The 13446-nt window shown below is 44.8% G+C and overlaps 1 protein-coding gene across 1 annotated transcript in view; it reads left to right on the top strand.

The window, feature by feature from the left end:
- The window catches only part of LOC142572937 (rifampicin phosphotransferase-like), a 46959-nt gene that overhangs the window by 24542 nt on the left and 8971 nt on the right, over window positions 1–13446 (top strand). The window contains exons 9-13 of the mRNA XM_075682396.1: window positions 2757–2920; window positions 7666–7744; window positions 10143–10188; window positions 11076–11152; window positions 11486–11588. Coding sequence (XP_075538511.1) covers window positions 2757–2920; window positions 7666–7744; window positions 10143–10188; window positions 11076–11152; window positions 11486–11588 — 469 coding nt within the window. The remainder of the gene's footprint in view (window positions 1–2756; window positions 2921–7665; window positions 7745–10142; window positions 10189–11075; window positions 11153–11485; window positions 11589–13446) is intronic.

Raw genomic sequence — 13446 nt, 5'->3', positions numbered from 1 at the left:
CTTCTGTAAAATCATCTGATGCCTTTCGTAAGCGAGAACAACTTGGCAAGACAGAAGAAAATCTAATGTCTAATCCCTTCGCGATTTCTTCTAGTGATTGTTTCATTTCATCTTTGCTTAAGATTATAGAGTCAATATTAATTTGACGCGGAAGAACTCTTTTACCGCGGAGAAAACGGAACAATGCACGCTTATTTTTATTGTTAGACAAGAAATCAAAATGCTTGCAGTCGAATTCATCTTTGGCTTTAGAAACTGTATGTTTAAAGACAGCTCGACAAAATTTATAGTCACTCCAATTTTTGGGATTCTGGTTATGCAATTGTTTTTTCCAAGCAGCTTTTCTCTTTCTGTAGTCTCGAGTGCATTCTTCATTCCACCAAGGACTGTAAGAATTTCTTTTATTCTGTCTAATCTCAAATTGAGCCTTTTTTGAGAACATTCCAGAGGAGAACAGGTAATCGTGGTTTTTGTTCTGTAGGCGCATCAGACAGAGATGAAAGAACATTTCGTAAGCATTTTTTAAAAATGTTGCAATTTATGAAAGTTGAAACCTGGTCACTCATAAATGTTACAGGACGTGCAACGTCAAATACTATTGGAAGGTGATCACTACTTGTCGAACAATCAATAGTCGACCAAGAAGTTACGGAGAGACTCGGGCCACAGAATGTAAGATCTGGTGAAGAGTAAGATCGGCCTCTCACAAATGTAATAGATCCGGAGCTTACACACGTTAGTCGATTGTCCAACGACCAGTTCCACAATTGGGTGCCGCACAAATCTGTTCTTAAACTCTTAAACTCCAATAGAAATCACCTGCGATTACAATTTCACGTTCACAAGAGTTAATAACACTATCCAGTTTCCTAGTGTCCTGTATGCCAGATGGAAAATATGCATTAACTACGGTAAAGGGACAACATCACGGGAGAACCAGCTCTATCGCCAGGATTTCACACTCTGAAGTAGAAAGTTGAAATGAAATTTTAGCCTTATGGCAAATTTTAGATGAGATAAATGTAATTAATCCACCACCTCTTGTGGGACGGTCTAATCGAAATGATCTGTAGAATTTCATTTGAAAAGACTTCTCAGGATTTAGCCACGTTTCTTGTAAGATAAATAAATCAAGATTAAGTTGAGAAGTTAGACAAGTTAAATATACTAAGCAGGATATAAAGAGCGGCAGTTCCACTGAAGCACTTTTAGCGATCTTATTTTTTGGAAAGTGCCGCAGTCGAAATTGCCTTCTGTAGAATGTTTTCCTTTAGCACAACACTGGACTGACATTTCTTAGCTTTTGAGTGAGGACCGGGGGAGGAGTCTTAACTAATAGGAGACTTGGTTCTTTTATGTGCTCGAGCATTTTGTTCTGCCTCTGTCATCTCCAAATCTGTATTAACCAGATTACAAGTTGTAGGGCCCGCGGAAGAGGGAGTAGAAAGTTCAATATCGTTATTGCAAGGATTGGCATCTGATCCTTTATGGTTAGTTTGGTGCTCAGGATCAACTGTTGGCGTTGGCACAGCAGCTGGGCAGGTAGTTTGCATCAAATGAAATAAATGACTAGAAACGGCTCGTGAGATACATTCACCAAGGCTCATTGCCAACCTTTCCATAGCTTTTGTAACTGCCTTTTCCACAGTGGCCTCTATAGTTGCAGTAAGTGATAGGTCGGTGGTAAGATTTAGTCTCTCTATTATCTCCGCCCCCTCCCCCCCATAGCCAGATGCCCTTTCTTCTACAATGTTTATGGCCTCCATCCTAGAGCAGCATCGTCGATCAATTATTTCAATCACCTGTAATTCTTGAGCCCTAACAGAACAGGTTAAATAATTGGCTGGATGATTTTCATCACAGATACAGCATCGCTGTTCTTGGGCACTACAATCACTTTGAGCGTGGTCTTCCCCACATGCGCAACAACGTTGTCTTGATTTACACCCTGCCATAGGATGGCCGTATCGCCAGCAATTACGGCATCGAACCGGACGCGACGCCAGGGGTTCAACTCTGAACACAAGGGGCCGCACCTTTTGTTCTGATGTGCAGGAAGTTCCAGCAAAAGTTGCAATCACCGATTCTGTTGGGACCCACTTATCGTCTACCACTCGATTGCATCGGTAAACAGCAATTACTCCAGTCCCAGACAATCTCTCTAGTGTTTCAGCGGGAGAAAGATCAGCATCGACACCTCTGACTATTCTCTTAGTGCAGGCGAAGTGAGCAGGGATGTAGGCACTCACCGGTAATGACGCGAATGATGAGCACTTAAGCAAATCTGCGACACAGGACTTGTCTGGCGATCGACACATGATACGTCCGCGGCCGAACTGCCTCACTTCCGTGATGATCTGGTATGAAGAGGTAGCAGCATGCAGACATTTCTGGATCGCCTGGGGGTTGGTCAGACGTATAAAGCCTCCATTTGAATGAACCAGAGCCACCGGGATGCTGCTCACACCACTGTGTATGAACTAATCTAGAGGTAATTCATCCGTTGGAATAGAGGCCGTCCATGGGGAAAAACCGCTGCCGGGGGAGTTTATGGACATCAGCCTAGGATGAAGCTGGCGTTAGAATCAGTGAGAGCTCAACAAAATAGATTAGTAAACACTAATATCACCCAAAACCTGGCCAAGTGACAGAAGCCGCAGCGAACGCTTCCAGTGGGGACAGAATGCGCCGTGGCAGGGCACGCAACTCTTTCGCTCTGACTTTCGGGTAATGCGTCGTTCTTGTCTTCCGCACAGTCTGCTGCGGTGCGCGTCGTCCACCAACTACGCCTGCTTTGCCACCAGCTGTCGCTGCGCATGGTGCACGAAGGAAGACTACCTTCACCCGAACTACTCTTCTTCCTCACCTATGAAGAGATCGGCATTCTTCTGCGCACAAGATCCCCGGAGCTGGTTCTCAAGTGAGAAAGAAAGCTTACAAGGCTGTTGATTTTTTGGGTTGCGAAATTGATCAGTGTTCGGTTGGCAGGTCCAATTTCTCTGTGTAGTTTTGTTTGGCCAATGCCACACCTTCTTGAAAAGTAGATATTTCGCCGGTATTTCCTATACAATATTTCCTCTAGACCTATTGCATGAGGTATAGCCGTCAGCAGCGCTCGTCTGGGTAGTAGAAAGAAACGGGTACGGCCATTTCATAGCCAACCAATGTTGGTTGTATTGATGACGTTTGATGTCAGTGGTAAACGTTCAGGAGAGGCTCACCCCGCCTAAACGCGGTATGGTATACCTACTGTCGGTACTAATAGTAGTAGTAGTAGTAATAATAATAATTATATTATTTTGATTATTGTTAATTATTATAATGAGAAACACTCTAGCGACATTCACTATGGTTCCTTTACACAATATTGGCCCACTATACGTATTAATACATTGTCTCCTGCATGAACACATTTTAGTCAGCGAGAAACTGATAAGCTGCTTCGTTAAACATATGCTAACGTACGCGTCTTCAGGCGTGGAATCAGTCGTCCACTTCCTCGTCCTGCCCCTTCTTGACTATTACCACGACCCATTCCTTCACCCACGTTTTCTTAACCCAATCACCCATTCCATTTGTTTCCTTTAGAACACTCTCGGCAAATTTTTTCTCGCAGTTTTTCGGACCAACGGTTCATTGATTGAATGATTGGATCGTCGAGAATAAGCGAATGATTGATAAGATATTTGGCACCTTATACATCTTACAGTCAGTCAAACATGCTGAGCCTTCTTACCGGGCTAATGGGTGGGGTCCTTAATGTGTTGTTTTTCGCGCAGCGTGAACAAGCAGGTGGAAAAGGGGTTCCTTTAAGTCAGCAACAGTGCACTCGCCGGAAACACCTCGACTCACATCCGAAATGAGAACGAGTTGAGACGAATAATGTGAGGGATCGAGGGCGGAAACTGTTAAGGAAAGCTCCGGCACAGACGAGGGCCACTCGTGGCCCTCGTCTGTGCAGATCTTTGTGGGGGATCAGCAATAAAGGAGAAGAGTTCATGGAGAGTATTCGAGGGGAGGTAGAAACGTTTATTAAGGAAAATCAGTGAATGCAAGCGGCAGTATCCTCTTGCTTTCGATCCCCGCCAGAGGGGACCCGATGGTCCGGCATCTGTAGGGACTTGGCTTTTCGCTGGGACCGTGACACTAGCTGTTCTTGGTCATACGGGCGGCCCGAGCTGGACAGCAGGGCACACCACTGTTCTCGGGCAATATTTCGGATGGGGGTATGGCGGGCGTATTTTGACATGCTGAGGTGGAGTGACAAATCGATGGTTACTCGCCGCAGTGTGGGTATTTGTAAGGGTAGAGGTTGGGTCAATATTGCCACTGATGCGTGTGTGCGCCTGCCTAGTTAGGGCGCGCTGCTAGAGATGGCGAAACGCGTCTTGCGTATCAAATAGCCGCGCCGACGTCGGCCGCTTCTCTTTCTTTCTGTGTCCGAGAGCCTTCTCTTTTACAGCGTAAGCTGTTAAGGGCTCATTCCAACAGCCGTTTCGGTTGGCGATATCGCCCGCCGCTGCCGACGGTGTAAGTCGCAGCTATCGCCAGGCTTCTACCTGCTCTGGGGGATCGGCCGAAACATGGTTGGATTGTCTCGATGAAGAAAAAAAAAAGATTAAGAAAATATATAAAAAGTGCGACAACGGTAAACATGTACGACATACCAGACTAAATCAAGCAGGCTGGGTGAGTGTTTGTAAGCGCCCCCTTTCAAAAGGGATGTCGGTAAATCATAGAAATCATCATCACCGTTACCCTCGCATTGTGCCACTTGTCACGCAACGCGAGAGGTTCGCCGTTGGTCATGAAATGTCAGATATATGCGCAGTTTGCATTGCAAGTGCATATTATTACACAAGGTGGCACGCCATGTAGCAGTTGCGTAGGTAGTGGCGCAAGATAGTTCGTGTTTCCAATCATACATGTGGCTCTTACCCACCATGCAGGTTGGCCAAGAAATGGATGGAGTGTCTTGAGGAAGAAAGAGAAGTTTAAGGATTTGTATACAAAAATGCAGGACTGAAAAACATGTATACGATACTTTATTAAATCAAGCAGGCTACGTGACTGTTTGTCACAGCCCCGTTTCAAAGGCGACGCTAGTAAATCATCATCATCAGCATTGAATCGCGGCACTTGTCATGCGACGTGACATGGACGCCGCGTAGCGTCGATACGTGCAAACTTTGCATTGCAGCTGCGTTCTACTCCACCAGGTGTCCCGCCATGTACCAGTTGCTTGTAGCAGTTGCATGTTGCATGTAGATGGACCTGGTTAAATCAAGCAGGCTAGATGACTATTTGTCACCACACCGTACCAAAGGAGACGTAAAAAAATCATAATCAATTGCGTGGTATCATGCCAAGGCTCAAGGGTTGTGACATCCGCGCCGCGTAGTCTCGATACTTGTGTTTAGTCTTCGGTACACTTGGTTTTCTTGGCTAACACCGTCACTCTCCAGGTGCAAGAGCGAATCATGGGCAAATGAAGATTTCTTTATTGGCGACATTTTGTGCCAAATACACATGATTACAGTTGCGAAAAACGACACAAAATCTGCATTTATTAGACTAACATGAATTGCCATCAAACTCTTACGTCCCGTATCTTGGGGCGCAGCAATGGTCAGAATGTAAGCATTGCTCAACTACGCCATCTCTCATTCCATCTGTAGTTCGAGCTCAATGTACTGCAGAACCAAATTATTTAAAGCCTTAAGGATTAAGGTGTTAGCAATGGGGCCGACGAGCACCCTGAATCACGTAAAAATTTTGGAGCGACTGGAAATTCCCAGAGCACAATTCCTGAACTAATCCCAGAACCATTCGTTGGGTAGGCAGTGGCTGACGCCAAGTGACGCAATTACGGGCGCCTAGATACGGCCTCTCCAGCCCTCAGAATTATGGATGGCAACAAATTCGACACCGTGTTTCGTACGTTACATCAGAAGTTATTGCCTGACATAGGCAGTTATCGTCATTTGTCTGTGACCAATTATTTTAATATCATTATAGGGTATCAGTAGCGAATAATAACGCAAACGTGAAGCTGGGATAGTGGCAAATGATTAGAATTATGATTACAATTGAGAGAGTTGCATAGAAAGATGGCTCTCGCTATTTGGGATTTCCTTCTTTCAAAATGAATCGGATACGTGCGTTTGCGTGTGACACCTGGTTCGGTATATAGTTGTGGTCAACCTTTAGAACAATTATGTTGCCGAACCGTGAAACTAAATTGTGCTGTATGCGGAAAAAAATTTTTTCGGTAATTGCTGAAGCTTTTTTATGCAGAATGCCCAATCGCGTTCATGTAAATTTATTAGCTACACCTCATTTTGCAACTATTTCGTCACATTCCACTATTAATAAACAGTGGACTCTCCATAAGCGGCATCTTTTGACTCTCCGAAACAAGCCTATGACCGAGGAGGGAGTAGTGCCGGATACGCAGATACCGATTCCCGATTGTGTGTTGAGGCATATGAGGAGTAGGCTTTGACGTGCAGCGCACCACTGTGCTAGCTCGCATTTCCTCGGTAGTTTTAAAATGGGGGAAGTATTCGCGAAAGATCAGCAAGGCTTATTATATCCTCGCTAACAGATCCGAAGGAAACAAACTTCCGTTATTTACATAATTCACAACTGTTGCCAGAATCTCTAACAAAAGATATTCGGCTGCTTAAAACTTAGCAGGGTTTACGATGAATTTTCGTGACATATGCGAGTTTTCGCTACGCGGCATAATCCCAATCAGCTATACCGGGTGTTCAAAATTAAGCCTAATGATTTTCTTAAAATAGGCACTGGGAGGACCGCGAAGACCACCGGTGTAAATAAGTTATGCGGCCAGGAGGACACAAAGTGAAATGATAATTATCGCTGTCAGCAGCCCAATTAACTAACCAAAACGGAATATTTAACTTTTGTTGAGTGCAGTAAGTGGGTAAGTTAGTATTAAAAAGTTAAGGGCCAGTTGTGTTTCTCACGACTGCCTCTAACTTTAAATTATCATCTTGCGCATTGCCTCCGCCCCGTAGTCACACTAAACGCCGCACGCAACAGCCGCGTACCATCAGGGAGGAGCTTTGCGCCGATTCGGCCTGTCTTCCGTGCGTAATCATGCGAACGACAATAATAATTTGCAGTCGGATACTTCGGAGCACATATACTCTAGATGAATTCTCCCAACTTTTACTGTGTAGAAACACGGCTGTCTCTAACAGTTCTATACAAACTTACCAACTTACTGCAGTCAACAAAAAGTTAATTATTCAACTTTAGTTATTTGGGCTCCTGAGAGCGATAACTATCATCTCACTTTGGGTCCCTCTGGCCACAAAACTTATTTGCACCTAGGTCTTCGCGTGCCTCCCAGCGCCTAAATTTAAGAAAACCATCAATCCTAATTTTGAGCACACTGTAAAATGTAATCGTCGGACTAACAGAGGTCGCTCAATGGGAACGGCGTCTTGACTTACAGTACGCAGAGTCAATACAAGTGAAACAGGGTGTACAACACTGTGTTCCAGGGGTCATAGCCAGATCTTCATAGATGGTCTGGTCGTTTTACATCTGTCAGTCGTTGCCTGCAACTATCACTTAGGGCGTTTAAGTGTCCTTTGTGATTTTCTCATTTGACCTTAGCTTCCACTTTTCTAGGGCTCAGCGCCGCCAGAAAATTCACGCGGTGGCCGACAAGGACCTGTACCCGTCCATATTTGTCGGCATCCCGAAGCCGGTAAGATCAATATTCGAATGTTGTCGCGAAAGACTGACAGTAAGGCCTGTTTTTGATGCACTCTGTTTTGTTAACGTACGACGTGCACAAAGTTTAGGATAAAAGCGATGGGCACCTGAGATTCGATTTCGAACAATTGATCAACGCTGTGGAGTGATACAATGAAATACCGTTATTTCCTGTCGTGTCATAATAATAGCAGCGTGAAAATATGTATAAAGACAGCAGGAAGGAGAGAGAAAAATGATTAAGCCAACGGCGTATGGTCTCCGACCACAGCCTTTACGCAGAAAGGACAAAAAGCAAACGACTGATTTAAGTTAATTACTGTTCACAGGAAGCCTTAAAGCAGATTGGTCGGCTGACTACAGGTACATTGCGTTGCGCTTTCCTGTCTCGCATTGATTTAGTTATCTTCACTAAAATAAAAGAAGAGAGCAGACTTGTGTGCCATTGCAGAATCACAAGCTAATTTCCAGCGAAGGTCTTTCTTTAGAGCAGTTTTATCAGGAATTTCAACTGCCTGTAAGTCAACCACATATTTTAAAACGTTTCCCGCATAGGATGCTTTTGAGTACTTGCTTAAGTTAGGAATTTTAGGAAAGGCCACATTTTACCCACGCTCGTATAGCGCGTGAAAACAAAACGACGAGGCGGGTTACGTAATAATTTACAAAGCTCACAATCAGGCGAGAAAAGTTCAGCTTTCCTAACACTTTGCCCCAAAATTCGCCCTCTTTTCAATGAATATGACTTGGGGCGACGCACGCTTCTTTCTGGGCACTGGAAATCATTGCCTACATAACAGCCGTTTAACGTTTTATTGTGCATGGCTAACTTAAAAAAGAAGTTGTTCATTAACTTGCGGCGTTGCATCCTTGTCCTCTTGATATCCTCAGAATACCGCTCATTACCTTAAATTTTTACTTTTCTGGCACATCGATTCTTTAGGACAAAGTGCGAGCTTGCTGACCGCATCATAAATCACACCTACAAATCTCTGGAACGCTCTCACGAGCAAGCCTGCAATTATCCTGCACAATTTAAGGTAAACTTCACCCATAACATAGTGCCTATTTTCTGCGAATATAGAACTGCTTCGAACTTTTGTTCTTCCAGGTCAGCGGGGAAAGCATGTTGTGTGTCCCTTCTTCGTTTGACGTCCTGTCTTTTTGCGCGCAAGCGTTTAATCAGAACCATGTACAAACAACTTGCCCAAAACGTAACGTTTTTAAACTTTGAAAGCGCGTTAAACATCACTTCTAGACTGACAGAATGGGAGCGTTTAGTAAGTTTCATTCAGTCGCTGCTTAATGCGCACACTCTAAAAGTTGCCCACTCACAACCTGTAAATTGATGTCATATTTTCTTCAAATGTAAAGTAGTTGGAAAACATAGTTTTTTTAGGAAACCGTCATTGCACGCATATAATGTTTATAAGCGCTTATAGTCGCAATAGTGGCTTCTGTATTAAAGAACAAAAAACACTGTTACCATACGATGGTCGCACAGAACGTTGACCGCCTCCCATCACCCAAGCCCGATGTTCTAACCATGCGGCCACGATCGCTCTTTTTTTTGTATCTGTTGCCTCTTAAGCAGCGTATACTTTGACAAAACAAGCCAGCGCACAGGAAAAATGAGCATTTACATGAATATCTTCAAATTCACCAAATCGTCCCCAAGAGCTCTACAAAATTGGGTGGTCCAGCTTGTTTCTAAATACTTCTCTCGCCTAATTGCCATTATCGGTGAAATTTTGCCAAGTCGACCTTACATGTATATTCGCATTTTGTTCACTCCTAGCTTTGAACGGAGTGCGCAGACTAAGGAGCATTTATCATTTCGCATGGTACGCACATCTTCTTCGTTTTCAAAGGATAGGAACAGGATACCATGGGGTGTAATTGCTATAGCTCTTTTCCAGACGTATTCTTAAAGACCCCGATCACAGGGCGCACCATTCTCGTGCCAACAGAGCTCTGTGAAACGGCAGGCGCACGTGTCATTTCACGCTGCACGAGCAAGAGCGCATGCGCACGCGTTAGTTTCCATTCGGCAACATGCCTTCTGAAATACCATTGAATATTGCCTCCCTCTATGGCAACAAGCTTCCGAAATAATCGCCATGCTGCACAGCCGTGTTAATATATAATTGATACCTGTATGTATGCGACAAAGATACTGTTGATCGGTCACTTGCGACAACCCCCAATGGTGGCCGGTGCTTTTCATGCGCTTGATGCTGCGTGTGCTATATTTGAAACGGCAGTGAATTACAATTTGCGCCAGATACTTTTTTAAACATCGTAAATGCGTACACAATACAATCAATAATCAAAATGCTCTAGCTCAATAAAATTGTTTTCCCTCAGAATTTGTTTTACTCATTTTTCAGATTGAGCGCATTAAAAGACATGTTGAAGGGGACTTTGAAATAAAAGGTAAGTTATATGTACATCAATCTAGCACCACATGAAAACCCACTAGGAAAATTAATAACTGAGCCAGCTGTGCGGTGTTTTGTGTGTCTCGTCCGTTCTGCTCGTATACCGTCGGATTTGGGCAGCTGATATAAAACGAACCAATGACATATTCACAGCAATAACAAATATGAGTGCGCCCGTTTAATTAAAAAGCCTGAGCTTATGTGTTTTGTACTGGAACATTAAGCTACGGTAGAGAACAATACAAAGAGAATACAGCATGCATAGTGTTCGCGGTCTAAACGAGGCGCATGAATATCCTGAATGAATTTCGCCTCTCTACAGCTGTTGTTCATGACATCGGTTCGGCAACACTAATGGCTTTAGAATAAAAACAGCATCAACCAGTCCCTTTGAACACACTACTAATTGATATTGTGGCTGCAATTGTTTAAGGGCCCGGAAGTTGAAAGTCTTATTCTCCGAGCCTGATGTCATTACAAAGCCCACGTACGTTATTTTTCGCTAAGGACCTTTATATTGTGCACATCTGAAGAAGTCGCTTCGTTATATTTAAACAGGAATATTTTTAAGCGTTCGCACAAGAATGACATTAAAGACTCTTCTAATTGTTACGGAAAATAAAAACGATTTTTCCCTTCATTTAGCATGTTATCGGGAAAACTTTTTGAAGGAAGCTTTTCACCAATCAGCGGTCATACACAGTGGTTACGACATGACATTAAGCTTCCGCTATGCAGCACCTCAGAATGCATAATGGACTGTCTTTGGACGTTCGAACTACGGGGAAAAATGCTTTGACTTTCATAGTGACTATGCGGTGTTTCAGCACGAGCAGAAAAGCCATTGCTCCTTCACTTGAGTACATTATTTTTCTCCTTCAGGGAGCCCAATGTCTCAGGGCGTTGTTGAAGGCAAAGTTCGCGTGGCGCCGACGTTCGGTGAAGCCCATCTCATACAGGTAACACGACAATATCAAGTATACGGTTAAGATTACCGCGACGAAAATGATAAGTGGCGTATTCGGTGTAAGGACAATATGAAACCGAGTACCGGTCACTTTAAAGCACTCTTTAAACTTGCACCTCGTCTTTCTGTCCAGCGCTAGACGTGCGAGTTCACGCCTCTTTTGTGCCATCAGATTCACTTCATTTGCTAAACAATTAATGTGAATGGTCAGTGATATAAACATAAAAAACTAATATCTCTTCTTAGTTTGCTTCCTAGGCTTCAAAACGTATTGGAAGGACAGGGATTGTGATTCTTATGTGACCTTACCTATTTCTCCGCACAGAAAGGCGAGATACTGGTAACGACCGCCACCGACACCGGCTGGACGCCGTACTTCCCCCTGTTGGCCGGAGTCGTGACAGAGATTGGAGGCCCACTGTCTCACGGTGCGTGCCGAACCTTCAAGAACCCTAGATGCTGGAAATTCATATCGGCGCTGAAGCACACAGCCGCTCCACTGTCTTTAGATGGTGACGAGAACCTTTCCAGCTTTTACGACTTATTCATGTTTCTAAGAAAGACAACTGAACCAAAGTGCAACTGGGTGGTTATGTTGCATAGTATTATCATGCAACAATGCTCACAAGTATTCATGAGGGAAGCGTCACGCCAATCTATACTTAAGTGTATTTGATTCCTCCGCCTAGAATGCAGTCTCCTAAATAATCAGATGGCGTTGCTGTTCATGGCCCCCATTTTATTGCGGTGATGAATAAAAGGATACGTGAAGCGCGGTCTTGTTGTCGCCATTGTGTCACGGGTGTGACAGCGTATGCGTGGGAACTGTAGCGAGAGCTGTAGGTGACGTCACCACCTGCCTTTGTGAAAGCCAGACGAGAAAAGCTGGTGCCTTGACGAGCGCAATGTTTTTTCGTGCGCTCATAGTCGGTGGTCACGTGAGGTCATGCATTTTGGAGGCACGGCACAGTGCAGTCGTAAATGGCAGCGACCGCATGGAAAGGTCACGTTGGGACAAGCGCATGGTTTCCGAAAGCTCCCAGAAGCTGCCAGCGCTTCTCACGTGAGCGTTACGAAAGCGAGGACTCGTGATCATCAACTGAAGTTTGCTTACACATGTGTTCAGTCCCGTGATATTACGAATGCTTACTTAGCCAATGTTGACTGAAATTTACACTGCCAATTAAAATGCCAACATTAGAGAGAGAGAGATAATTTATTTGAAAGAAGGCAGAGAGGTCGGCCTGAGCTGAGGTGCTCTAGCGTGCTACTCTGCACAGGGGGAGGGGGAACGGGGACATAAAGATGTGATGAGGGATGATGATGACATAGCGAGAAGGATGCGCAAAGGTGAAAGCAAGTTCAACACTCTGATGATAAACATTCACAAATGTCATCCATGAAGCCGCAATCAGGTTTCGCCTCGAGTCTGTAGTCACCAATTTGAGCGAACCTAAAAATAGAGGCGTTAGGACGAAGCTGATGTGGGCCTCCCCTGCGTGAACAGCACAAGCGCCTAGCAAAATCTTTATAGCACATAAAGAGCTGCGATAAGCGGCTCTAGCACGGCGAGCACTTGTAGGGCACTTTTAGCGGCCGGAGTCTCGAGACCACCGAGAATCACGCGCATTGATTCTACTAGGTGCTTCAGCATATTTTGTACACTCTCCCTCTCATTGTGTTCATCTCCTTGCTTGCCCTTAGTGTCACCGGTTTCATTGGCCCTATAATTCTTGGCTTCATGGCGCAGAGGACCGCTAGTGCCCGCTGGCATAGCCGTGGGCCTGGAGGGCAGCAAAGGCCATTCCCTGTCTGTATCAGCCGGTGGAGGTGAATGTTTGCCGCGTGCTCTCGTGGACCTTGAATTATCAGTAGACGCCGTTACCGTCCTCGATGCACGCACTGGTAGAGGTGGTCGTGGTACCTGTGCCACGCTAGGTAGTTCTGAAATGGTTTTGTGATGCTTCTGTGTAGAGCGTCGGTCACTTTGGCGAACAGATTGAGCAGCCTCTTTACGTGAAGATTGGTCTCTTGCCATTTTTCGAAGAATACGGACTTCCTGTTTCATCTTCGGGCATTTCTTCGAAGTCGCTTCGTGAGAGCCAGTACAGTTCGGGCACTTAAATGAGGACGTCTCACAGTCGGAGGTATCATGCTCTCCTTCGCAACGCGAGCAGGTGGCTTTGCTTCTACAAACAGCACTCACGTGTCCTATCTTGTGACATTTCCGGCACTGAATATGCCTCGGAACGAATGGTCGTACTCGGTGTATAACGTAGCCCACTT

This window comes from Dermacentor variabilis, chromosome 2, assembly GCF_050947875.1.
Source record: "Dermacentor variabilis isolate Ectoservices chromosome 2, ASM5094787v1, whole genome shotgun sequence".
NCBI lineage: Eukaryota > Metazoa > Arthropoda > Arachnida > Ixodida > Ixodidae > Dermacentor > Dermacentor variabilis.
The sequence above is the reverse complement of the archived record's forward strand: the minus strand, read 5'-3'. Positions and strand labels throughout refer to the sequence as shown.